Genomic DNA, 27,840 nt, shown 5'->3' with positions numbered 1-27,840 from the left:
TAGAAAACAAATCTAACATTTCTCCTTATATAAACAGTCTTTCACATTCCCCCATCCCAAAATTTACTTTTCTCCAGCCTAAACACCCCCAATTTCTTTAAGTGGCAAAATATGTAAGTCTTTCACTATTTTGTGTGCACTTCTCTGGACATTCTCTGAATCTATCATTTCTCTTCAAAGTTCCCAACTTTGCTCAATCATAACTATCACCTATCTTCAGTGGAGACCTATCTTTGCTGACAGACATGAATTTCCCAATATGTCTGTACTGAGTCCTTAAAGGACTTGACCCCTTTCCTAAAAGAGGAAGGAGTAGAGAAGATACCTTGTGAGAGGTGATGTCAGAAATTTCCAAGGAAAAAAGGAAGGAAAGAAGGGAGGGAAAAAACAAGCAAGCAAGCAAGCAAGCAAGCAAGCAAACAAGAAAGAAAGAGAAAGAAAGAAAGAAAGAAAGAAAGAAAGAAAGAAAGAAAGAAAGAAAGAAAGAAAGAAAGAAAGAAAGAAAAAGAAAGAAAGAAAGAAAGAAAGAAAGAAAGAAAGAAAGAAAGAAAGAAAGAACGAAAGAAAGGAAAGATTTTGAGGAAGTGAAGAAGTAAACTATTTTATTACTACCACTGAAGCCACTACCAAGGGTAAATACAGAGAAACCAAGGCATCAGGGGAAGCCTATTATCAGACATGAGAGAGGAAACTGAGACCCTGCTAGAAAGCCTCCTCAGAGGCTGAGACTAACAGAAGCTGCAAAGAGCAGTTTCCATAGAAACAGAAGCAGAGCTGCAGTGATGGGGACAGTATTGGACTCCAGGGCCAAGCAGAGCATCTGGATACATTCTAGTCTTATTGAGTTTACTCAGAGGGGCAGATTCCTGGCTGATGATTCTTTTGTGTTGCCATCTCAGAGAAGCATATATTTGTTTCAAAGCTTATTTCTGTTTCTGTTTCTTTTATATACATATATGTATGTATGTATATATATAATATATATATATTTCTGTTCATCTAGTCTCTTTAAAAGCAGGGAATAAAATAAAACTGTTCAATTATTGAATTATCAATCTGTATGTGTTTCATTTACTCAAGTGTAATTGAAAGGGAGTTTATGATTGGAGAGAAAGTGAAAGAGGAAAAAAGGGAAGGGAGGGAGGGAAGGAAAGAAGGAGACGAAAGGAGGAAAGGAAAGCAGAAAGACAGAAAAGAAGGAAGGAAGAGAGACAGAAAGGGATTTTCTTATAATTACTACAAAATTCCCAGTATGGGAGCATAGAACTAAAGAGAAGAGATTTATTGAATCATATTCTTATATATTTCCCAGAGCTAGGAAGAACATGTGAATTCACAACATTACTTGGAGGCTACATCTAGTCTGTGAGATGATATCTCTGACATTTTTATCTTTACTTTTGTTCTATCCTGCATAAGTTGATAGCATTGAGGAAAGGAAAAAGTCATGGTCTTAAGTGAGGAACTGGTAATAAGAGTGAAGGGCCATCCAAATAGGAGTGGCTAGTTTGGATCAGGGGCAATTAGATGGTGCAATGACTGGGAATCAGGAACATTCAACTTTCTGAGTTTGAATCTGGTCTCAGACACTTAATAGCTGTATAACTCCAGTCAAGTCACTTCACTCTATTTGCTTCTGTAAAATAAGTTAAAGAAGAAAATGGAAGCAACTTTGTCAAGAAAACCCCAAGATCACGAGAAGTCAGAAAGACTGAAATGATTCGACAGCAAAAATAGTATGGCTCACTGATTTTTTGTCTTTTACCTCATTCATACCACCATCTACAGCTAGATATATAATGAATATTGGGTCCAAATCATTTATAAGAAGATGAAAACACTTAAAATTCAAATGAACTTTGAATATTTTCCACTAGTTTTGTCAAGGCATTCTGACAATAAATTGATTATGCAAGATGCTTTAGTGGGCGTTTTCAATGGTTGATTCTAGAGAAAAAGTCAACTTTTCTATTACTTTTCAACCAGTCTCTCCTGGGTCCCCAAATTACCATCAAAGCAAGTTTAATAAATCTATTAACTGTCAATTTGTCAACAGCATTGCACCTACTATGTATCAGACACTAAGAAAAAAAGCAAAAATACTCCCTGCTATTGATGAGCTCATAGACTAATAAGTAGAAAATATGCAAAGACAGTGTAAAACAAAATATATCCAAGATAAATTAGAGATAATCTAGAGGGCAAATACACTAGCATCAAAGGATGCTGGGAAAGACTTCTTGTAGCAGGTAAGATTTTTAGCTAAACCTGAAAGGATCTAGAAAAGTTAGATGATGATTATTTGTGGAGCTGCAGATATTTTCACTGCTTCAGTGAATAGAAGGAAGAAAGATATTAGGAGAACAGAAAGACAGGAGGAGTTAGATTATCAAGGCTTTTAAAGTCAATTGTGTTGGTCATCCAGTTTCTCATTTGGTTAGTTTATCAGCTGCAAGGATTCAATTCTCTTCTCTATGTGATTCTCAACTCTTTATCCAGCTCCAAACCCTCTGCTGACTTCCAGGCTCATATTTCCAAATGCCTTTTAGACATCTCCAATTGGATATCCAATATACATCTTAAACTCAATGTCTGCTATCAATATGACATATCAATTTCACTTTCACAATATCTCTTCTCTGACACAGTTACTGCTCTGATGAAGACCCTCATCACCTCATGCTGAGACTATTGCAATAGTCTGCTGGTGGGTAGGTCTGACTCAAGACTTTTCCCAATTCCAATCCATTCTTCATTCAGTCACCAAAGTTATTTTCCTAAAATGTGGGTCTACCCTTGTCACCACCCTATTCAATAAATGTCAGTGACTCCCTAAAGCCTATAGAGTCTTATGTTGAAAGCCCTTCATAATCTTTCCAAATATATCCTTCCAATTCTTTACACTCTCCCCCACTAGTAACACTGACCTCTTCAATATTCCGTGAACCAGACCCTTCATCTCTTAGCTCAGGGTTTTTTAGTGGCTATTCACAATACCTAGAATGTCTCCCTTCTCCTTTCAACCTCCTCCTTCCCTGATTTCTCTAGTGTTCCAGCTAATATCTCACCTTCTACAGGAAGTTTTCCCAATCCCTCTTAATTCCAGTGCCTTCCTTTATGGGTTATGTTCTACTTATTACATTGCTTGTTTAAACATGTTTTTTAGTTTATTGTTTCCCTACTAGATTGTGAGTTCCTTGTGGGAACCAGAATCAAACTCAGGAAGTTCAATATTCGTAATTCCCAGCCACTGCACCATCTAATTGCCCCTGATCCAAACTAGCCACTCCTATTTGGATGGCCCTTCACTCTTATTACCAGTTCCTCACTTAAGACCATGACTTTTTCTTTCCTCAATGCTATCAACTTATGCAGGATAGAACAAAGGCAAAGATAAAAATGCCAGAGACATCATCTCACATACTAGAATTTGGACAGAATTGTCTCCAACTCATCTCAAATTTAAAGACGTTTTTTCTCAGGGTACAGATTGAATTTTAAACACTTGAACAAAATGCCAATATCTCAAGCTTTCTCCAAAACTCTAGATTTTATTTGGCAAACAAGGCAATATTGGTAGTTTAGGACATTTTTTCTTCTCTTTTTTTCTTTTTCTTTTTGCAACTGAGATTTGACGTATGAGAATATGACATTGAAAAAGAAAGACCTGCTACCTCCTTCTGGTTAAGGAGCAGAATGTCTAGAGATAGGTGGGTGACAGAGAAGGAGCGTTAATGAACTTCATTTTGGTAAACATTAAGTACCCTTCACAACTGGTCTCCCAACTCACCCTTTGAACTTCATTAACTTTTATTCACTTCATATACTCCATAGTTCAAAATGACTTTCTAACTGTACCTCATATTGAGTCCTCCAATTCCTGTCTCTTTGCCCCTGCATTGGTTATTTGTCCTCCAAGTCTACAATATATTCTCTACTACCTCTCCCTCTTGAAATACCTTGATTACTTCAATGCTCAGCTAAACAGGCCCCTTCTACATGATGTCCTCATTACCCACTAGTGACTCCCCCAATCAAATTGCATTGTATTCATTTTGTATCTACTTATATACAGACAAAAGATGGTCAGATAGGCTTTTAAAGCACTCATTCCTCTCATTTTATATATAAGGGAGTCCCATAGGATTTAGAGCTAGAGGGATTAGTGGATTATAAACTCCTTGAGGACAGGTATTGTTTAATTTTGTATTTTTATTACCAGCTAAATACAGTGGCTCAGTGGATAAAAAAGCTGGACTTGGAATCAAGAAGATCTGAATTCAAATATAGCCTCAGATAATTGCTAGCTGTGTGACCCTGGACAAGTCACTTAACCTCAGTTTGCCTCATCCACTGGAGAAAGAAATGACAAACCACTCCAATATCTTTACCAAGATAACCCCATGGGCTGACTACATTGGCATTCTATGGTCCCTGGGATCACAAAGTGTTGGATACAACTGAATAATCAAGCAACAATAAGCACAGTGTTGGTATGTACACAATAGGAGCTTAATTGATACTTATTGAACTGATCTCCAATCTCTTAATTTTAAAGAATTAATCTCTTTCTCTTGCTCTCTCTCTCTCTCCTGTTTCCCAATTAATTGGGGGTTTTTTGCAAGGCAGTGTGGTTAGGTGAGTTGCCCAATGTGATACAGCTAGGTAATTATTAAGTGTCTGAGGCTGGATTTGAACTCAGGTACTCCTGACTCCAGGGTCAGAGCTCTATCCACTTTGCCATCTAGCTGCCCCAATTAAATGTTTTTATTTAGCAGTTACAATGTACCAGGCACTATGTTAAGATGAACAAAAAGGCAGATCCTGCCCTCAGAAAGCTTTTATTCTAATGATGGAAGAGAACACATAAAACGAGAGCTGAAGGGGGAATGGAAAGGAGGATAAGATGTCTAAGATGTCTTTAGAGCCAGAAGCACAACTTCCAGGGGAATGAGGCTAGATAATGAATAAATATAAAATGAATAAATGCAACTATATACAAAGTAGCTAAATGTAAGGTAGTTTGGAAGACAGGGTACTATCATTTGAGGGTCAAGAAAGGTTTCATGCAGAAGTCTATGTTTGTGCTGCTTCATAAAGGAAGGGAGGGACTCTCTAAAGCAGAGATAAGAAGGGAGAACCTTCTAGATGTGTAGGATAGCTAATGCAAAGGTATGGAGTTGAGAGATGGAATATCAAGAATATGGAGCAGAGAGAAGACCAGTAACTGGATCACAGAGTGTGTGTGTGTGTGGGGGGGGTAATGGAAAGACAAGGAGAATGGAAAGACAGATTGGACCCAGGTTGCTGTTTTTTTAATTTTAGTTAGTTATTTAAGGCAATGGGGTTAATTTTAGTTATTTAGTTATTTAAGGCAATGAGGTCAATTGTCCAAGGTCATACAGGCAATTATTAGGTATTTGAGGTCAAATTTGAACTCAGATCCCCTATCTCCAGGCACCAGTCACTCTATCCACTGTGCCACCTAGCTACCCTTGACCCAGGTTCTTTAAAGCCAAAAAGAGTCATTGTATTGATCCTAGAGGCAATAAGAAGCCATTGGAATTAGTAGAGTATGGGAATCACAAGTAGATATAGGAATCACATACACTGTTACTGTCATTTCAGTTATGTCTGCCCCTTTATGACCCCATTTGGGGTTTTCTTAACAAAGATCCTGGAGGGGTGGCTAGGTGGCGCAGTGGATAAAGCACTGGCCCTGTAGTCAGGAGTACCTGGGTTCAAATCCAGTCTCAGACACTTAATAATTACCTAGCTGTGTGGCCTTGGGCAAGCCACTTAACCCCATTTGCCTTGCAAAAAAAAACAAAGATCCTGGAGTAGTTTGCTATTTCCTTCTCCAATTCATTTTATAGATGAGGAAACTGAAGCAGAGTTATGTGACTTGCCCAGGGTCACACAGCTAGTAAATATCTGAGGCCAGATTTGAACTCTGGAAAATAAATAGAGACAAGATGTGACCACTGATTGGAAATGTTGGTTATGGGAGAGTGAAGAGTCTAAAATAATGTTGAGGTTATGAACTAAGGAATCTAGGAGAGTGCTTTGACAGAAACAGGAAAGTCTGGAAGGGGGAGGATGGGCGGGTGGGGGAAGGGATGGGGAAGAGAATAATTTCAATTTGCACATATCTCTGAGTTTCAGATGTCTCTAGGTCTTCCAGTTGGAAGTATCCAAAGAGCAACTATCTGTGACTGATGCTCAGGAACCCACATATGTGTTCTGCTCATGACCCTAGAGACTACCAAGGGCAATTTTTATTGCTTCTCAGCAGAGGCTCCATCCCCCTCTCCCTGGAAATTTCAGTGTATCATGTGTAATTTTTGACTCAAATCTGAATTTCTATTCACATAGTTCACATTTAAACCTGGAGAGTTTCTGATAATTGGTTGATTAGGGTCTAGACCTAGGAACATCTTTTTGACAACTGAAAACTATGGATTTCCCCATTGTATAAACAGTCACTGGATGGCAACATCCTGAAGGGGGAAGATTCACATGTTTTGTGGAAGTCTTTAACTCACCTGTTAAGGCACAAAGATTCTGAATTGCAAGGGGACATCCCTTCCGGACCTAATGGAATGCCTAAAGAGTTTTCCTTGATGCACAAACCTTCAAAAGCAACTTTTTCAGATTCCTCCTTCTGATAATGGAATTTTATAAGAATCCCTCTCCAAAAACCCTATTTGGTGACCCAGTTCTCTAGCCAGGCTCCTCTGCATGCCTGCATAATCAACAAGTTTAGAGAAATTTTTTTTAATTTTTATTTATTTAAGGCAATAGGGTTAAGTGACTTGTCCAAGGTCACATAGCTACACAATTATTAAGTGTCTAAGGTCATATTTGAACTCAGGTCCTCCTGACTCCAGGACCAGTGCTCTATCCACTGTGCCACCTAGTTGCCCCCTTAGAAAAAATTTTAATAAATGTGTATGTTAGCCTAATTCTGTTTGTTCTTTCTTAAGACCAAACTCTTAGATATTAATGCTTGTCCCTTATTAGGACAAACTCTGGAGACTTACACCATGTTGAAGTTCATCTTTACTAAACAACCAAACTGATGTAGGTCGACAATCTCTATTTCTAGCTTTCCACTAGAGCTCTGCAGTTCCTCTTGGGCTAACAATAAGCATTTAAATATAGAACAGTTTTACTTATTTATGTAAAGATCAGAAAATGCATTAGGCTACTTAGAACATGAATAACTATGGGTTATCCTTCAGTGATTGCCCTTTCTTTCTTCCTCAATCAATACCGGAAAGATCTTTACTGCAGGATCCCACAAATTCTTAAAACCAACTAGTGTAAGTCTTTTGTTTTTCAGTATGAGAAGTTCCAGGAAACAGTTTGCTGCTTCCCTCCTTTTCTCAGGGGTCTGACTTCACTTGATCTGGGATCCATTGGTTTTTTCCTTCACCCCAGTTTGCAGAAATACAAAGAATAATCTTTCCTTCCTTCCTACACTCAGAGAGCTTCCAGGTTGATGAGACAATCCCCCAGGAGCTCTGGGAAAGATGGGGAAGCCATCCTCCCCATCTTTATTTCTGTCTCTCTCACTGTCTTTGCCTGTCCATCATCATCATCTCTCTCTCTCTCTCTCTCTCTCTCTCTCTCTCTCTCTCTCTCTCTCTCTCTCTCACACACACACACACACACACACACACTCAAACAAACATACGCACAAACGACACAGATACACAAAGAACAGTGGAAAAACAGATGTACACCAAGATATAAATACTCTGAGAGAGGCCTGCAGATAATAAGTAAACAGCACTCAGCCTTAAGTGGGGTTAATCAGGAGAAGCTTCCTAGAGAAGTTGAAATTTGAGCTGGGTTTGGAAAAGAAGCACAGATTCAGTTGGGAGGGGTAGAGAGGGTATTTTCAGGTGAATAGGGAACAAACAAACAAACTGAGGGTTCAGGGAATGGGGAAATGGATTGGCTTAGCTAAGACTGGAAGCTTAGGGAATTCAGAGAACTGCCCCATTGATTTAACAAGTTGAAACAATACAGAGTCATGTAGGAAAATTGTCCAAGTGTTGATCCTGGCTGTCCAAGAAAGATTTAGTCACTGGTGGTTCTTGGCTTTTCTATCCTGTTTCTCCCTGAATTCGATCTGCCACTCCACACAGAGGCCAGGCCCACCTAGAGTCATCCACCATCCTATGATAACCTTCCTACCAAGACACCCACTCCCAACCCTCCATTGTCCTTACATATTTGTCAGGATGGTGCAGGGAGGGAGGGCTGCGAAGGAGGGGACAACCAGTTGGAAGTTGGACATTCAATGCTCAATCATCTAAGGAGGATTATCTGACTACTATGTCTGTCTGTCTATCTGTTGTCTCTTTGCCTCTGCCTGCCTCTCTCTCTCTCTCTCTCTCTCTCTCTCTCTCTCTATCTATCTCTCTCTCTCTCTCTCTCTCCCCACACAAATATAAACACATACAACACAGATACACAAAGATGAATAGTAAAAAAGCAAAAATCCACCAACATAAATACTCTAAGAGAAAGGGTCTGTGGACAATAAGTAAGAAGTACTCAGTCTGTCTGTCCAATCTTCCTTTTTTCCTTTCTTTTTTGCTTCCCTTCCTCCCTTCCTCCTTCCTTTCCTCTCTCCCTCCCTCCTTTCCTCCCTTCCTCACTCTTACTCCCTCCTCTTCCCTCCTCTCAACCTTCCTCCTTTCTTCCCTTCTCCCCTTGCTCCCTTTTTTCCTTCTCCCTCCCTCCCTTCCTTTCTTCCTCTCTCCCTTCCTTCTTTCCTTCCTTCCTTCCTTCCTTCCTTCCTTCCTTCCCTTCTTCCTTCCTTCCTTCCCTTCTTCCTTCCTCTGCTTGCTCTAACTCCCTAATTAAGTTCTTGGCCCATCAAGACCTAGAAAGGACTATGTAAAGACTCAACAGCCCTCTACATGTCCATCCAAGAAAAGTTAGGATTCAGAAGAATAGAAAGCTTATTGAATGGTGGTCTCTTAATTTATATGTTTTGCGTGCTTTTCATGATAGCAGAGCTACCCATTTCCAGTGTGCAATGAGAAATAGAAAGTATTTGGGCAGGGAATGACAGCTTTGTAGTTTTTGCTGGATCAGACCTTCACAGAATGTCAGGGACCTTTGCTGGAAGTATGTCAAATTAAAAAGAGTATTAGAAAACTATGATGGATGGGGTTAAGTTCATAGACTTAGAGTCTATGGGAACTATATCCCAGGAAGGGTGAGTGTTTTCAAAGGTATTGAGGAAAGTCTGGCAAAGGACAGGGTTGGAGAGGGTAGGGGGATCACTGAGTAGAGAAGAGAAGAGAAGAGAATGGAAGCTGTGTCCTGATCTTCAAGGATCATCTGATTCTCATATCTGGGAGAAACAATAGTGCTCTCTAGAATGGTCTCATAGTGAGAAACTAATAACACTTAACTCTGCTGCTGCCCCCCAGCTGTTTGTGCCTTGAGGCTGACTTCTCAAGCTGTGTTGTGGAAACAGAGTGTACATACAATAGGAAGCTGAGTCTAGCACTCCCCCAGGGACATATGACAGAAGTATATTTATTCAATTCAACACCTTTAATTTATCTTCTCTCCTATTTTCATTAAATGCCTTATACTATGATTTCACTTGTCAGACTGTTTTGGTCTCCCCCACTGGGTGGGGGCTCAAACAAGAGGTTGAAAGGCTGGCTCAAGGAGGATAGCACCCCAAAACTTAGAGAAAAACAAGGCATCACAGAATCACATGAAAGCCTTTGGGACCTATTCTACAAAGCAAGCCATGCAGACTGCCAAACTGAATAGAGATGATTCCTGTATTATTTTGAAATATTCACTTTCTTTGGCTAAAACTGCCCAAAAAAGGGAACAGTAAGACTCCAGTGTAATTTCCATCACCACCCCTGCCCATGTTTCCCGTCTCTTAGAATCCCAAGCCAGTTTCTTTTCCAACAACCTGTGTCAACAATGTTGGTCAAGTAGGTCAGGGAATTGAAGGCACTAAGCCTAGGCTCACCGGAGAGAAAATGGGGGCCTTGTTCAGGGAACCTACAGGCTGGATAATGTCACTAGGCTTGTTTACATTCACGTAAAAATCAAGTGACTGAGGGACTTGGGAGAAGCTTGCATAGATGAAGGATTTCAGCAATTTAATCTGGGAAGCAGTCTGGGAAAAAACCCCTGGGCTGGGCCAGTGAGAGGGAATGAGGAAAAACAGGGCAAAATCTCAGGAAATGAGGCTAACTCTGGTAAAGGGAAATCTTGAGGTTTGTTCTCTGGGAAGGTAGAGAGATGGAATTTGGAAAGGGAGGTAATGATCATTACCAGAGGCAAGGGCAAGTGAAAAGATTCATTACATTGGACTCTACCCTTTAGAGGACTCTTAAAAACAAAGCTAGATAGAGGGGATTATGAAATTCCCCAGTATTTCACAATGCATTCTTTCTTTGCCCAAAGCATTCTGCCACCACCACTAAGTCTAGTTCCTTTATTTATAAACGACTTGATTCCCCACAAACAAGGATGGGCTTGGGGTGGACAGGAGTCAAATGCAGATAGATAAAAGGGAAGCCAGGAACTGTGGAGACCATAGAGGCAGCAGGGAAGCAGACACAAATACCGGCAGCAGAACCACAGGCAGTGGGCCAGCAGACCCAGACAGCAGCCACAGTTTTCTGGAGGTCCGGCATTCCCATCAAGATGGGTCTGAAAACAGCTGAGATAGGTCTGTGAGGAGTTTGGAAACCTGGATGCTTGCTGTGTGTGTGTGTGTGTGTGTGTGTGTGTGTGTGTGTGTGTGTGTGTGTGCCATGGGGCCATCTCTGAAGCCCAGTCTCCCACCTGCTTGTCTAAGGATAGCTCTGACTGGTGTGGGGCTAGGAGGGGGAAGCAGAAAGCTGAGTCCAGATCAAGTTTCTTTCTGGAAAGGACTTGGAAGGCTGGGTTCCAAAGATACCCCGGGGAACAATGGCTACATACAACTTGGCTTGGTGAAGAGGAGAGGGCTAGGGGTGGTTAGGTGTTGCAGTGGATAGAGCATCGGCCCTGGAGTCAGGAGTACCTGAGTTCAAACCCAGCCTTAGACACTTAATAATTACCTAGCTGTGTGGCCTTGGGCAAGCCACTTAACCCCATCGCCTTGTAAAAAAAAAAAAAAAAAAAAAAAAGAGGAGAGAGCTAGGCATATATCCTGGTGGAATCCAGGATGAACAGCTCCTTCTCTGATAGCAGGTTTATTTTCTTCCAGGTTTCAGCATCTTGGTGTTGTTCCAGTACAGTAAGTATTACATGGGATCCCTTTGCAGAAGAATTTGGGGGGAAAAGGAGAAAATGTGAATATATGTGAGGGAGTGGGGTTCAGTCCCGGGGAATCTTCTTCTGTTTCAGGGGTAGAAGCTCAGGGAAGGACTTTCAATTCAATTCAATTCTTCATGTTATAGAGTACCTACTATATTAGAGGTACTGTGCCTCAGCCCTGGGGAAACACAAAAAAGAAAACATTCCTCACACTCAAGGGGCTTACATTCTCTAGGATCCAATCTTACCTAGAGCCAGAGGACTGGAAAGGGTGGTCTTTTAGCTTATGTGGAGGAAAGAGGATTTCACAGAAGATAATATGGCATAATATGGGAGAGAGTAATGCTAGTCAAACAAACTCACACTATAACAACTCTTCTCTACTCTCTCTACTTCCCTTTTCTCTCTCTCCTCTTTACTTCTTTCCTCCTCTCCCCTTCTCTCTTCTGTCTCCTCCTCTTCTCTTTCCTCCTTCCCCTCCCTTCTCCTTTCCTCTTATATCTTTTCCTCTTCTTTCCTCTTCTTCCCTCCCCTTTTCTCTCCTTTCCTCCCCTTCTCTTCTCTCCTCTTTCTCCTCATCTTTCTTCTCCTCCCCACTTTTTTCTCTCTTCTCTCCCTTCATATACTACTCCCTTCTTCATCCTTTTCAACTGAGGACTTTTACTAAAAAAAAAAAATAGAGCTCATCTGCCAAGACCTACCTCTTGTCACTTGTTTTATATTTTCAAATCACTTTTGATCTGACTTACTTTCATCATTCATCATAAACAACCATTTCTATCTTAACAATAATCTCTTAATTACCAAACCCAAAGATTTTTCTTATTCTTCATCCTTCTTGATCTCTCTGCTGCAGTTATTTTGTTTTGTTCTTGAGATTGAGCCACCTAATCTCCTGAACTGAAGGGCAGCAGCTACTTGTGGCCCAATACCATCAAAAACAACAATCTTAGGAGCTTGACCAATCCCTGCTTTCCAACTTGCACAGGTTCAGTCCCTTGCTTCTAGCCGTTCCCCATATTGTGCCAAATTTAGTGCAGACATCTGATTGACTCAGTCTGCAGAAGTTCAGAATTTTCAAGCTCAAGTAATTCACCATTTTCAACTTCCCAAGTGGTTAGAAATTGCAAGTATGGACCACCAAACATGGCCCTCTCAACATCACTCTACAATTGACCAAACCCTCCTCCAAAATATATTCTCTTCCCTGGGTTTTCATGGCCCTGGTGCCTTGGTTCCTTCCTCCATGTCTGGATATACCTCCTTTACAAGATCATTGTCTTTGTCCCATCCCCAATGTGTGAGTGTACCCATGATTCTATAGTGTGCTTTTCCACATCTCTCTTAATACTTTCTCTTCAAGATCTCTTCAACTATCTTTTTTCATGCAGAGGATCCAAAGATCTATGAAGGCAGTCCTAGTTTCTCTAGAGAATTATTGTCCCATATCACTAACTGCTTTTTGGACATTTCAAGCTGAATGTCCTCTAGTCATCAAATAATAACAATAAAGCTTTGAGGTTGGCAAAGTTTTTTACAATTATTATCTCACTTTGCCCTCATAATAACCCTGGGGGGGGGGTAGGTGCAATTATTATCCTTGTTTTTACAGATGAGGAAACTGAGAAAGAGAGAGAGAAAGTTTTAGTAATTTGGTCAGTACGTTTCTAAGGTAGGATTCCTGATGTCAAGGCCAGCAATTTTACCCACTGAGCCACAAAACTACCTCAAAATTGCCTCAAATTTAACATGTTCAAAACAGTATGAATTATTTTCCCTCTTAAATACCTCTTCTTCTTGATTTCTTTGTCTTGAGGACATCATCATCCTTCTAGTTACTGAGGTTTGCAAGCTCATAGTCATCCTCAAATTTTCTATGTTCCTTCACTTCTTATATCTAATTGGTTGGTTAATTGTACTTTCATATTGCTTATTTCCATTCATATGGCCATCCCCCTTTAGTTCACAGACTCAGGGCCTCTCATTTGAACAATTGCAATAGCTTCCCAACCTATCTCAAGTCTCTTGCTTCTCCAATTCATCTTCTAAATAATTGTTAAATTTATATTTCACTCCTACGAGATTGTTCCAACCATATCATTAACATTCAAGATGCCAAAAGCTTCCTATCATCTGTCACATAGGCACTTAATACATATTGCATGCTTGCTGGATTCACTGAAATTCTAATTATTTCTTTTGACTCAAAGTCTTTTACAAGTTGCTTCTTTTCAGACTTATTGAACATAACTCTATTTCATGAATGCCACAATCCAGCTAAACTGGTCTGCATACTGAGCCTTGACACAGTTTATCATAGATAATCTCATGCTTCTGCAGATGCTGACATGCTCTCCCTCCTTCCTGCCATCTCTTGGTCTCCCTAGCTTCCTTCATGGCTTGCCTCAGATGCACCCTACCAACAAGGTCATGCTTAATCTTTCCAGATGCTTATGCTTCCTTCCCTTTCTGATATTTTGCAGTTTCTAATCTGTGGAACAGTTGCTTCTGACCAATTCAATTTAAGTTTCTTGGGAACAGGGACTAGTTTTATTTTGGCTTTGTCTCCCAGCATTTATTATAGTTCCTAGAGTGAAGCAAGTATTTGATAAATGCTTGCTGAAACAATGAAAGTATCTGTCTTCCTTCATTCCTATTTTGTAAAATGCCTTTCTCAATCAATTAATGTGGGTCCTCCCTTTTAAAACTTAACTCAAAACTTTCTGCTTCCCAGTTTTCCTTAAGTGAACTCATTTAATGCCCTCTTTGTTCCACACTTGGTCTGTATTTCCCTTGGTTCATATTTCTTTGGTACTCTGTTTATGAAATTTTCTCCTCATTTAACTCCTTATACTTAGAGATGAATGAAGTCATTTCTGTTGAATTTATTGAAAATTTTTGTATGCTTTTGGTATGTATGATACTTTAGTGGAGGAAGAACATTATGTTGAATTTTAGTTTACTGCATTGCTTAGAACAAGTAACAAATATGGCAAAATTTTGCATTTTTATGCTATTTATTCAGTTATGTGATTGTGAAAATGTATTGCTCATCAATCTAGGGTACATTAGTAATTGATTGTCTTCTCCATAGCTTTTTGGGAGGGTAATAATATTGTCAACAGGGGCAGCTAAATGGTACAATGGATAGAGCACCAGGCCTGGAGTCAGGAAGATGAATTCAAATCCAGCCTCAGACACTTGTTAGATCATGGGCAAGGCACTTAACTCCCATTTACTTCAGCTAAAAGTAATTGGCAAAACCATTCCAATATCTTTGCCAAGTTCATGAGGCCACATGGAGTTGGACATGACTGAATGACTGAACGATAACAACAACATTAACAGTTAATTTAATTTGGGTAGTTAATATCATTGCAGTTTCTGAAAGCAAGAATTCAAGAATTAGACCCTATTAGCTTAGCATCTCCTTGAGGATGAGAGTTATAACTTTCCTACCAGCCTAGGAATAAGATTAGGGACCATATCCCTTCCTCTCTTTAGTTATGCCCCCATCCACCCTCAAAATTCTATCAATTTTTTTTCACAGAATATTCAGAATAGTGACTCATGGTCACCATTCTCACACCTGCTTCTGCCCTTCTTCTCTTAGGCTATGCTTACAAGTTGGTCTGCTACTATACCAGCTGGTCCCAGTACCGAGATGGAGATGCCTCATGTCTTCCAGAAAACATTGATGCCAACTTGTGTACCCACATCATCTATAGCTTTGCCAATATAAGCAATAATCAGATTGACACCTGGGAATGGAATGATGTGACACTCTATGGATCTCTAAATGATCTCAAACAAAGGTGAGGCCTGTCTTCTTTTATTTTTCCTGACTGAGACTAAACAAAGAACAGAGACAAGAGATAATTGTAACCAGGGTGGGACAACTTTTTTACCAACTGGCCAAACAAATGTACATAAGTACATAAGTAGATTCTCATGGCTGATAATTCCAACTCTCTAAAGCTTGATCTGCAGAGTCCTATGGAGGCAAAGAGAAGATCAGGAAGGGACGTCTCAGAACAAAGTTTGTGAAGCTTGTCATATTGTCACTGGAGTCTGAGGAGTAGAGGATTTATAACTACAAGAAACTTTAACAATCAACTTTCTAGATTCTTCATTTTACAATTAAGGAAACTAAGACCTAAAGACAGGTAACTTGGCCAAGGTCACATATGTAAATAGTAAATAGCAGAACTAGGATTCAAGAGAAGGCCATATGACTAAAAACTCATTGTACTTCCTGCCACATTACATTCAGGATCAAAGTGGAATGGAGATAGAGTGGACCTGAAGAAGATTGACTGCTTCTCTGGAAGCCAAACCCCAAACATCTCTTCAGGAGCATTCCCTCTTGACTATAGGGATGATTTATCCTCAATGGACAAACTCCCAGTTCTGTAAGATCAGCATCTTATAGACAATAGAAGATGTTCTTGAAGGCAAAGAACTGATCAGATGGGTCTTTGGTTCCAGAGTACCATGATCCTACTGCAGTCATATTAAGTCCTCCTTCATAGCATGCAACAGAAAGGGTTACTGTAGATAGAGGGAGCTGTCTCTAAAATGAGTTCAAATACCACATAAGATTAAATCCAGGCTTTGCTATTTACTAGGTCAATGATCTTAGACAAGTCATTGAAAAGCTTTTTCTCTGTCAAATGAAGAAGTTGGACCAGATGACCTTTAAATCCTATAAACCCCAGTGGTCTTCAGCTGCTCCTTGCTCTTGACAAATCTAAAACTGGACATTTTATGAAGCAGTATGATATAATGGTAAGAGCACTAGCTCTTCAGCCAGACAGACCCTAGGTTCAAATTCTGCCTCTGACATTTGCCAACCTGTGTGACTTTGGCCAAGTCATTTATTTGACCTCAGTTACTTCATCTGAAAAATGATGGAGTTGGATTAAATAATCTCTGAGATCCCTCTAATTCTAGTTCTTTGATTCTATGAGGCCTCTTACTAAGTGTGTCTAAGGACTCATTTTTCTCACCTGTAAAATGAAATTTTATGATTTAAATTAAATGATTTAAATAAAATAATCTATTCATTCTTTATTAAGGTCTTAACAATTGAAAGGGATCTAAGGACCCTCTAGAAAAAGTGAATCTTTGAAACAGAAGGAATTTAGATGCCTTCTTGTCTAACCTCTCAAAGACCAAAAATTCCTTCTAGAGCATCCTAGAGAGATGACTATGCAAGAATATATCTGAAAGCTTCTACCCAACCCTGCATTCTTCTTTTCCATTGCCCCACAGGAATACCAAATTGAAGACCCTCTTGTCTGTGGGTGGATGGACGATAGGTAACAGGAGGTAAGATTTCATCTTCCCTAGACAGTCTCATCTACCCCCTAACTCCCCATCTCTTTTACTCATGAGGTAAAACAGAAAGAAAGGTGGGGAGATAAGGCTTCAGGTAGTCCTGCTCTCAACCATACTGATGAGACCACATCTGAAGTATTGTGTTCAGTTCCAATCCAGTTCATCTGTAAAAGGACTTAACTGGAGAGTGATCTAGATAAGGAGGACACTGGAAACCATGTTAGCCAAAGATTGGTTGAAGGAATTGGGAATATTTTTCCTATAGAAGGAAAGATGTAGGGTAGATAAACTGTCTTCAGATATCTGAATGCCTACCTTGAGGAACAAGCATTAGAGTTGTTCTGCTAGGGTACATTGGACAGAATTGAGAGATTTAGACTGAAAGGAAAAATTCTCAATAAATGATGCTGTCCAAAAGGTAATGGGTAGCTTTGAGAAGTGGTTAGTCTCCATCACTGAGGTCTTCAAGCAAAGGCTTGATGACTGAACACTTGTCAGGATAATAGTAGAACAGGTTCTTATGGGACTTGGAATCTCACAATATGTCAGAATTGGAAGGATTTTCAAAGGTCATCTGGGTCAATTGGCACCTCAGAAAGAATATTTTTAATAAGAACTAAGACTATCAGTCATCCATCCTCTGCATGACAAGGAATTTGCAACTGCTCTCTCTAGGTGGAACAGAATGGATAGTTGGTCAGTTTGCAAGTATTTATTTACCTACTTTATTTTGAGCACAGTGATAAGAACTGGGGATTAAAAAAATATGGTCCATGTCCCAAAGCACTCATAGCTTAATGGAGAAGTCAACAGCAAACAACTATGTATAAATAAGCTATTTAAAGCATAAATTGAAGATAATCAACAGGGGGGGAAAAGGCACTGAGAAAGATGAAGGAGGATGGGGAAAGATTTCTTTCAGAAACTCAGGGACTTTAGCTGACAACTGAAGAAAGCCTCAGAAGTCAGGAGATCAGAGTGAAGAATGGAGGACCACCAAAGAAAATGTTTGAAGTTGGGAGATGGTGTGAGAAACACAGACCTAGGGTCAAAGGAGTGGATATGAACCAAATAGACAATCATTGTCACTAGTTCTGTGGGATATAGTCAAGATACATGCCAGGTATGTCTAGGTAGGGAAGGCATTGTGGAGGAGGTATGATTAGAGCAGAGTTTGGAAGAAGAAGAAGAAGGATAGGATTTGGATGAAAAAACGTTTGATGGAATTCCAGGTAGTGGATATGATCTAAAGGTAGACTCGAAGATGAGAATAGGAGATGGCAAAAAATGAAGGGAGAAAACGTACAAGCAATGGGTAATTGGAGACTTTTGACAGAGGAGTCTTGAATCAAAGGGTTGGGAAAATTCTTCAGTGTTAAGTACACACACCATCAGATAATCTGTACTCTGTGGTTCCAGATTACTCAAATCCCACTGAAACCTGACTTAGACTAGAACAGTCTTTAATTTATAGAACATTAGGGGAGGTAGTATGGTAGAGTGGAAAATGTACTAGGATTGGAACCAGAGGATCTAGCTTCATATACTGCCTTTGTTGTATTCCACTTTTGTGGACTTAAGTTATATTTTTTAAACTCTCCAGGCTTCAGTAAATGAGGGAATTGAACTAGCGATACTCCAAGGTCTCTTTCAGAACTAAATCGAGGAACCTAGAGTGGGAAGAAACTTTATTTACCATCCCTTTATTTAAAGAACAGGAAACTAAAGCCCATAGAGGAAAGTGACTTGTCCACATTCATCTCATGAGTGAGGACAATTATTTAATGAATGAGTCATATGATGAGCTAGGATTAGAAATGGTTCAGAACCATTTTTTTTTCATTTACCATGCTGGAATTTCTCAGTCTCTTCTGCACTGAACTAATAAGTTGAGGGGGTGGGGATCCGGTTTTAGGTTCTCTGACATGGCATCCCAAGCTGAGACTCGAAGCACCTTCATCAACTCAGTCACAACATTCCTAAGGACACACAACTTTGATGGACTGGACCTAGCCTGGCTCTACCCAGGACAGAAAGACAAAGAATATTATACCTTGTTGCTTCAGGTATGGAAGCCCAAGGAGATTGGAGGGGCAGGTAATGGGGAAAATGAGGAAGAGTTGTTGGTGGAGGTCAGGACATGTGTCTTAGTAACTTTCTTGGAACTGTTCTCAACTTCTACTGAGGACAGAAAAAAGGAAACAGGCTTAAATTGTAGCAGATGGTATTTAGATGCAGACACTGGGGGTGTCTTTCTGGCTTCATAGGTTGAATGACTCTAGAACAGGAATGAGAGGCTGTAGTTCAGTCAATAAATATTTTTAAGGCAGTGAGAAGCTCTGAAAATACAAAGAAAGGCAAAAATCCATCCTTTCCCTCAAAGAGTTCACAACCTAAAGAAAGAGACAACAAAGAAACAAATATTTATTAACTAGTTATATAGAGGATAAATAGAAATCATTAATAGAGAGAAGAGATTAGTTATTGAGGGAAGGCACAAGGAGAAATTCTCTTTTTCTGGATATTACAGAGCAGATCTGTTTGTTGGCCCTGGCATACCTAGAGACTGAGGGATATTTGGTCTAGGCTTGTAGATCTCATGAAAAGACAGTGTGTTGAAAGGTGCTCTTTCTCCCTCTGCTTTAAGGTGGCAGGAGATGTTGGAGATACTGCCCCCTCTCATTTATTGACTTTAGCTCACCTACCTCTCAAGTTTAGCATTTAATTTGTGAGCTATTGTGATGAACAAATGAGATACTATTTTTAAAAGTACTTAGCACATTAAGCACCCAATAAGTACTTAATAAATCCTTTCCTTCCTTTCTTCTTTCCTCTCTCCTTCCCTCCCTTCCTTCCTGGCATTTGCATTTTGATGTTAAAAACCTCAAATAAAAAAGAATGGATGGAATGAACAGATGGGGAGTTCTTTTTCCTCAAGCCTCAATCAGGGTTGACCAGGGGAGGGGGAGAGTCTTGAGAGAGTGAGGGAAAGCAGATTGAATGGGAGGCTTCCAGCAGGGTACCTATATGGGGAATATCTCCTTTTTAGGAAATGGCTGCTGAATTCTCCAAAGAAGCTCAGAGAACTGGAAAGGAGAGACTTCTGCTCAGTGCAGCACTGCCAGCTGGGAGGGTCAAACTTGATGAAGGTTATGACATCGGCAAGATCTCTGAGTGAGTCTTCTCTCTTTGGTCTCCCCATTTCAGTTTACCCCAGCTGCCCTTTCCAAATCTCTGCTCCCCTGGTTTCCCTGCCCAATTTGGGCTATTGAATAGAAAGGGCAATGAACCAGGAAGCAGGAGTTTTATTCTCAGCTCTGTAATTCCACTTGGAATGGTCATTTAATCTCTTCAGCACCTTTGTAACTCCACCTGTCACAAAGAGATTGGTGCCTTTACTTGCTTAGAAGTTATATTCCAGTCCTGGGAAATAGCCTATTGGAGGAAGAAGATGAAACATTAGGCAGTTATTCATAGGAGTATCAAGAGGATCAGGGAAGACAAAGAAGCAAATTCTACACAAATAATGATAACCCTCACAACAATGATGGTGGTAGAATGAGTGGAGGCTGCCACTGGGAGAATAAAGCCAATACTTTACCATGGTCTCAGCTTTGAAGTTTACTGAACCCTTTTCTACATTCCCTCCCATCTGGGAAGGTTGAGGCAAGATAAAAAAAAAATGCAGTTTTCAAGGATAGGAATTTCTTTCCTCAATCTTTTCATTCCAGTTCAGCAGACATCTATTAAGTGCCTACTATGTGCACACACTAGTTTGAGGTATACAAAGATGGAAAACTTTGCTTTTAAAGAACCTCAGTACTTCTGAGTGGACAGGTACAATATGTACACAGAAAATAAAACAAGGTAATTTGAGGAGAAAGAATGAGAGCATTAACTACTTGGAGGGATTAGTCAGTCAATTAACAAGATTCTATTATTAAGTGCTTACTGTGTTTCAAGCCTTATGCTAAGCTCTGAGAAGATCAAAAAGGGGGGACAAAAACATGGTTCCTACACTCAAGACATTTTCTTAAAAATAGATCTTATTGATATTTTTTTGTTTTCAGAAAGTTCAGATTTCCTCCTGTAGCTCTCCCTCTCTTCTCTCTCAGAGAGCCATCCCTCATAAAAAGGAATTTTTTTTTAAAAAGGCAAAGATTAAGGGGGGGGTGGAATCACCCAAGCCAATAAATACATTAAAAAAAGACAATTTATATGTGCCTTACGCACCTCTGCAAAGAAGTTTGGGCAGAGGTATGTTTTCTCATATCTCTTCTTTGATTATCATAATTTCCAAACAATCATTTTCAGTTCTTTTGTGTTTGTTATTTCTATTTATATGATGTAATCATTGGAGAGTTTATATCCTTTTTTTGTAGGTGAGTTGTAATTGGGAATTTTTAAATCAAAGTTTTTCAGCTATCAAGGAATGGTTTTTTTCCTCCTTTCTCCTCTGACCCACTGAGAAATAAATAAATAAAAGCAAAACTTTTGTAGCAGATATGCATTATATGGCAAAAGCAAAAAAAAAAAAAAAAAAAAACCTTGTATTGACCATGTTTTGACCATATCCCAAAATATGCATCTCTTTTTCTTCCTTGAAGCCATCACTTCTCTGTAGTTTTTCATCACTGGGAGAAACTTACATTTTCATAAGGATTGCCTTTAATACCAGATAGTGGAATTGAAGAGGGAGAACTTTCTACTCATGGAGAAAATTTGCGTGGCTGTCCAGTAGAGGGAGGGAAAAAGAAGAAGTTTGAGGTTGGGGGGGGGTGTGGCTCTAGGCCTATTTTGATTAAAATAGTGAATAGATGAAGGAAGGTTATTTGAGATAAATTTGGAAAGAAAAACTATGTAGGGCCTTAACTGGTAGGCAATCAGGAGCCATCTGAGGTTTTTGAGCAAGGAAGTGACATGGCCAGAAGTTTTCTTAAGAAGATTATTTTGACAGCTGTATGGAAATTAGGCAGGAAAAAGGGAGAGTGGAAGCTGAAAAATCAATTAAAATCTTTTTAAAGACATGTAATCATATAGATGATATAATGTATATAATAATTCAGGAAAGAAGTACCAAGAAGTAATGAATGGGTAAGTGGATTTCAACACAACATTTATCATTAAACATTCAAGTATTCATTGTTCAACCTATTCACTCCATCCCCTCTTGCAAATGCTAGTGAGTCATTTATAACAAATCGATATTTATTAAGCCCCTCCTATGTTCCACACACACTGCTATAAGAGCTGGAGAGACAAAGAAAGGCAAAAGATAATTCCTGCTCTGGGAAAGTTCACATTCTAACAGAGGAAAGAATAATTATGAACAAATAAGATTTATACAGGCAAATTGGATATCATTGACAAGCAAAGGCACTAGCATTATGAAGCTTGGGGAAAGGCTTCTTGAAACATGGGATTTTAGCTGGGACTTTAAGCCAGAAAAGCCAGGAGGCTGACATATTTAGGCAGAGAATTCAAGGCAAGGGGGGAATATCCCTAGAGGATTCCTATCAGGAGATGGAGTTTGCTATTCACCAGGAGACCAATGTCTCTAGATCAGAATATGATGGAGGGAAGTCAAATGTAAGAAACCTGGATAGGTGAGATTATGAAGAGCTTGGAACACCACACTAAAATTAAAGAAATGGATAGAGATCATGGACATTTAAAATCCATTTGATCAATTGATTTAGTTTCTTCCCCCCAATTGGGATTAAAAAAAAACTAATCATAGCAAATATGACCACTTATCATAGGAAATCGAATTAGTTTATGTATAGAGCTGTAGGAGTGCTGTAGGAGTATCATTATACAAGTGAAAATAACATCACTTCTTTTCACCTTTTCCTGCCACCTTCATGTGACTCTTCTTCATCCATACTTCTGGAGGAGACTACAGGGTTAGAGATACAATCCTGGGACCTCTATCCCCTGCAAAAGAGCTCTGAGACTTATAGCCTCCCAGTTCATATACTAAAATGAATTTACCATTCCCTAAGCCTCCACTCATCACAGGGTTAGAGAAGAAGATCAGAAATCTCCCAGATAGGTATCTGGAAATAGATTGCATTGATTAAGTAGGGGTTTCCTTCTGTTCTCTGAACTTCTATTACCATCCTCCTCCAATACCTCATCTAGGCTTTGGCTTCCTGAAGATTCAACCAACCTCAAAAAGCTTTAGGGATATGGGCAAGGGAAGTGGTTACATATCTGTGGCTGGAAAATTAGCTAGACCCAACTCATATTACCTATTAAATGAGGCTTTTCCTGATCCCCCAGACACTAATGCTAGCCTGTCCACCTAATAATATAACCTATGTCTAAGGCTTTAATGCACTACAGAAATGCTAGGTACAGATGTAGTTGCTTAAATGAATAGGTAGAGTTTCACTCAAAAAAAAAAGCCACTGGAGGGCAGGGACTGTTTTGTTTGTTACCTTTTCTTTAAATTCCAAGCAGGGAGCACAGGATTAGCACTTAATAAATGTTTATGATTAACTGATTGATCTCTTGCACCTAGAATATAGTAGGAGCTTAATAAACGTTTATAGAATTAAATCAAAATCAGAGAAGTTCTTTACCAGGTTAACTAAAGGATGATGAATTTGTTGGCCATAGAGATTCACAAAATTTGTCTGCACCTGTAGAGTCAGTTAACATCTTTGCTCCATCTTACCTCTCAGTAGAACATGAGTTTTGCTAAAACCTGGTGATGATGGCACTGAAAATGATGGTTACTAGTGGCTCCCTTCCCTCCCCGGCAACCCTATGGTTGCTACAGGTACTTGGATTTTATCAATTTCATGACTTATAACTTCCATGGAGCCTGGGAAAAGACCACAGGACATCACAGCCCCCTGTACAAAGGAAAGAAGGGTAATAGCTACAGCAATGTGGTGAGTATCACTTAAGGTTGGGGAAAAAAAGAGGTTCATTGAAAAGATGGAAATAGGTTGGTAGGACAGCATAAGGTACTGGAGAATTCCCTGGGGGTCATTAAGCTAATGCACAGGATTGGCAACATTATAATAGAGAAGGCAATACATTTGAAATCAGATGACCTAGGTGAAAACCCCAGATTATGATTTTGCATAAACCACTAGGCCTCACTTTCCTCCTAGCCAGGTAAATTTTAATGATATTCTTTCCTTTCTTCCCCAGAGATATGCTGTAAAGTATGTACTGTCAAGGGGGGTTCCACCGAGCAAATTGGTCATGGGTATCCCAACCTTTGGGAATACATTCACTCTAGCCTCCTCAGACTCTGAAGTTGGAGCAGCAACTGTGGGAGGTGGGACTCCAGGACTCTATACCAAGATGTCAGGGATCCTGGCCTATTATGAGGTAATCAAAATTAAGGGCCCTTGGTAAAGAAGGGAGAAGTCTCCTTCCCTATGGCTCCCTGTTAACCTTTTCCAATCTTCATCTTCTTTATCATATCTGGTACATCTGATGGGAAGCGGGAATAAGGGTAGAAAACTTTCTTATAGGTGAGAGTTAGTTATGGTAAGGGGTTAAAGTCCTTTCTCACATAGCCCCAATCTACCTTTCCAGCCTTATTAGACTCAACCTGTATTATGTGCACATGTGGTCTTCTCCATATAAGTTCCTTGTAGACAGAGATTTTAATTTTAGTCTTTATGTCTTCTTCATTTTGCACAGTTCCTGGCTCATAGTAAACATGTTTATTGATTGAATGATAAATGTCACCTGTTCCCTCCATTCCAACCTCCATACTAGAGAAGGACCCATAATCTGTTGCAGCATTCAGTTCAGAATACTCCCCTATGGCACTTTGCATTTTATTTTGCATGGAAGTTAATCTAGATCTCATGGATGAACCAAATCTGAGTGTTCCTGCATGGAGAAATGAGAACCAGAAAAGTAGGGGATTGAGAATAGGGGACAGACAGTTGAGGAAATTCTCAACCAATACCTCCTCTTTTCTTTTTTTTTCCCTTTTTAGGTCTGTGAATTCCTCTATGGGGCCACTGTTAAGCAGATTTTGGAACAAAAGGTCCCCTATGCCACAAAAGGCAACCAATGGGTAGGATATGAGGATCAGGAAAGTGTCAAATCAAAGGTAAGAGCTCCTTTGGTGGGCCTAGGTTGGAGGGAGGGGAAGGAAAGACAACACCCCCTATTCCAGGGTGGGAGACCATGGGGCTGAGTCTCCAAGGACTCAAGTTCCTGCCACCTCTTCATTTGACATTGTAAACAGTACAATGTACACACACACACACACACACACACACACACACACACACACACACACACACACACACATATGTCCTCTAGGAAATCTAAATCTGTCCATTGTTTCATCTGCTCTGCTAGGTACAGTTCTTGAAGACCTCTCAACTGGCAGGAGCCATGGTGTGGGCCCTTGACTTGGATGACTTCCAGGGCACTTTCTGCAAGCAGAAGCCCTTTCCTCTGACAGGAGCCATCAAGGATGTTCTCTTCTCTCCTTAGACCCCAGTTTATCATCCTTCCCTCTCTCCTATCCTTTATGTTTCTAGTCTGGCACCAGGATTCAAGTATAGTCCTCCCCCCGCCACATACCTACATACCACTACCATCATCTCTTTAACCCCTTGTGCACATAAGAGCTGGGATTGGGGAATAGGCATAAGAAATCTCTGCTAAAGGTCAACTGTCCCTTTCTTCTCTTCTCTCTTCTCTTCTCTTCTCTTCTCTTCTCTTCTCTTCTCTTCTCTTCTCTTCTCTTCTCTTCTCTTCTCTTCTCTTCTCTTCTCTTCTCTTCTCTTCTCTTCCCTTCCCTTCCCTTCCCTTCCCTTCCCTTCCCTTCCCTTCCCTTCCCTTCCCTTCCCTTCCCTTCCCTTCCCTTCCCTTCCCTTCCCTTCCCTTCCCTTCCCTTCCCTTCCCTTCCCTTCCCTTCCCTTCCCTTCCCTTCCCTTCCCTTCCCTTCCCTTCCCTTCCCTTCCCTTCCCTTCCCTTCCCTTCCCTTCCCTTCCCTTCCCTTCCCTTCCCTTCCCTTCCCTTCCCTTCCCTTCCCTTCCCTTCCCTTCCCTTCCCTTCCCTTCCCTTCCCTTCCCTTCCCTTCCCTTCCCTTCCCTTCCCTTCCCTTCCCTTCCCTTCCCTTCCCTTCCCTTCCCTTCCCTTCCCTTCCCTTCTCTGTTTTAGGGGATAGGAGACTGGGAAAGTGGGAATAGGTAAAATTTGATGATAGGTTGAAAGTATTTCCATTTCCTGGAGCTGTCCATGGGCTTATTCTTCAGTCCCCATCACTGATGTATATTCAATCAATGACCTAGAATGGCAACCCTTACTCTCACTCCAGGACCCTATCCTAGAGTGATTATCACACAGGACTCTGCATAATCTTTCTTGTTGCTCTCCTTTGGGAAGAGATTTGGCCTTAACCTTGAAATATCTTCCTTTCGACTTTCTTAATCCCATATTTGAAGAATAAAGGCAACAGTTCAAAAATCTGCTTGAGCCTCAGTTCACTCTGTGTTTCCAGAGGCCACTTTGCTGGTCCTTTCTGAAACATTCCTCCTACATCTCTCCTCCCACTCACATTTCAGTCTTTGACCCAAAGAGAAATAATACCAACTGCTGGATGGGCCTAGTACCTAGGTCCTGTGATTCACAGTATCATAGAATGTTAAAGGTAGAGTTAAGAGCTATCAAGAATTGAAATGGGAGGGGCAGCTAGGTGGTGCAAGTGGATAGAGCACCAGCCCGGGAGTCAGGAGTGCCTGAGTTCAAACCCAGCCTCAGACACTTAATAATTACCTAGCTGTGTGGCCGTGGGCAAGACACTTAACCCCATTTGCCTTACTTAAAAAAACCCTACAAATTGTAATGGGATACCCTGAGGGTTGGTGGGTTTGTTTCTTCTTGGCATCTTCCAACAGAGGCTAAATATACGATTAATTGAACAGGTTATGGTTCCAGTAGATAGCCACTGAAGAAAGTGATCCCTTCCAAATCTCAGATCCTTGGATTCTGTTATTTTGAGTCCCAAGAGATCCTCTGCTCGAGCCAAGTATCTCCTTTTCTATGAGAAATCCAAGTTTCAGCACTCAAGTGACTTGCCCAAGTTGGCATCACTAATGGGAGCTGAGCTTTGATCTGGGGGTTATATGATTCCAATTCCAGGATTCCATCATGGAGTACAGGGGAAACCACCACATTTCCCTGCTTTCCCTATGTTCTAGTGTCATATTCCTTTCTCTAAGTATATGTCCCTGTTCCCTTTCACTCCTCAAACTGATTTCAGACCTTCCATGATTGTAAGGATTCTTCTAGCTTGTAGAGTATACATGTCCATCTTCCTGCTCTCCCTGAAGCACCCTAGACTCTCAAGACTTTTTGAAGTCCCTCTGGGGCAAAATCGGAAAGAAACAAAGTTTATCTTCCATGCCTCCCCTGGTATAGAACAACAATTTACCCACTCTTTTTCTTCTCTCTGTGAAGTCCCTCCTGGTCTCCTCCTCCCCTGCCTCTACATAACCAGTGCCCTCAGGATTTTCCTTTTCTGCTTAACTCTTACCCTCTCACAAGCTGCAAATGAATAATAGTTTGCCTTGTTTATAACCTCTATCAGAGGGGAGAAGGAGGGAGGGGAGGGAGAAAAGTTTACAAAAAATGAATGTTGAAAACTATGTTTAAATGTAATTGGGGGAAATAAGATACTATTAAGGAAAAAAAATTAAGTGTTTGCCCTTCTGATTCTAAGAATTAGAAAGATGTCAACTCTTTAAACTAAAGAAATCATACCAACCAGCCACAAACCATAACAAGTTGAATTTGAAACAATCAGCTAAAGGAGTATTATGGGTACTGTAGCATTTTCTGGATATTTTATAGGTGATTTTCTAATTTTCTAGTCAGGCCCACCCTGGTCTTTGGTATCCCCAGTGAACTCCTCCATGGATCCACTGGAGGTTGAGAAAGTTCTGGCCCCCATCTGTGGATCAGAGTTCGAGGGTAGGGGTGTTGGAGGAGGGAGTTTAGTCTTGCTAAGTATGTGCACCCAGCTCTTCATTATCTGCAGATCGATCATCTGCCTTGGGTTTGAAACACCACATCTTTCAAATTCCTGATAATATGGGCACCATTCTAATATTCAAAGATTTGATGATCTAATATGTTTAATTGTCCCTCCTTAAGACAATGTTGTTCTTTTTTGGTGGTAATCCTGTTAAATTCAGTTACCTGACC

The 27,840-nt window shown here is 40.3% G+C and overlaps 1 protein-coding gene across 1 annotated transcript; it reads left to right on the top strand.

Moving 5' to 3' along the window:
• The first annotated feature begins 10,691 nt into the window (after nt 1-10,691).
• On the top strand, nt 10,692-25,489 carry LOC141512994 (chitinase-3-like protein 1). The gene is made up of 10 exons (XM_074222406.1): nt 10,692-10,729; nt 11,252-11,281; nt 14,915-15,116; nt 16,576-16,632; nt 18,557-18,707; nt 19,691-19,815; nt 23,429-23,543; nt 23,809-23,991; nt 24,614-24,730; nt 24,985-25,489. The coding sequence occupies exons 1-10, from the start codon at nt 10,705-10,707 to the stop codon at nt 25,120-25,122; spliced, it is 1,143 nt and encodes a 380-aa protein (XP_074078507.1). The 5' UTR covers nt 10,692-10,704; the 3' UTR covers nt 25,123-25,489.
• Nucleotides 25,490-27,840: the final 2,351 nt, after the last annotated feature.

Source organism: Macrotis lagotis, chromosome 2 (assembly GCF_037893015.1).
Source record: "Macrotis lagotis isolate mMagLag1 chromosome 2, bilby.v1.9.chrom.fasta, whole genome shotgun sequence".
Classification (NCBI taxonomy): domain Eukaryota; kingdom Metazoa; phylum Chordata; class Mammalia; order Peramelemorphia; family Peramelidae; genus Macrotis; species Macrotis lagotis.
Note: the sequence above shows the minus strand (reverse complement) of the source record. Positions and strands in the feature narration are given on the sequence as shown.

What these genes read in the sequence shown, in the direction of transcription:
- LOC141512994 (XM_074222406.1), top strand. Translation starts at nt 10,705, where the DNA reads ATGGGTCTGAAAACAGCTGAGATAG. An exon ending in TCTGAAAACAGCTGAGATAG is followed by an intron (nt 10,730 to 11,251) that starts GTCTGTGAGGAG and finishes ATTTTCTTCCAG; the next exon opens with GTTTCAGCATCTTGGTGTTG. An exon ending in GTAATAGCTACAGCAATGTG is followed by an intron (nt 23,544 to 23,808) that starts GTGAGTATCACT and finishes TTTCTTCCCCAG; the next exon opens with AGATATGCTGTAAAGTATGT.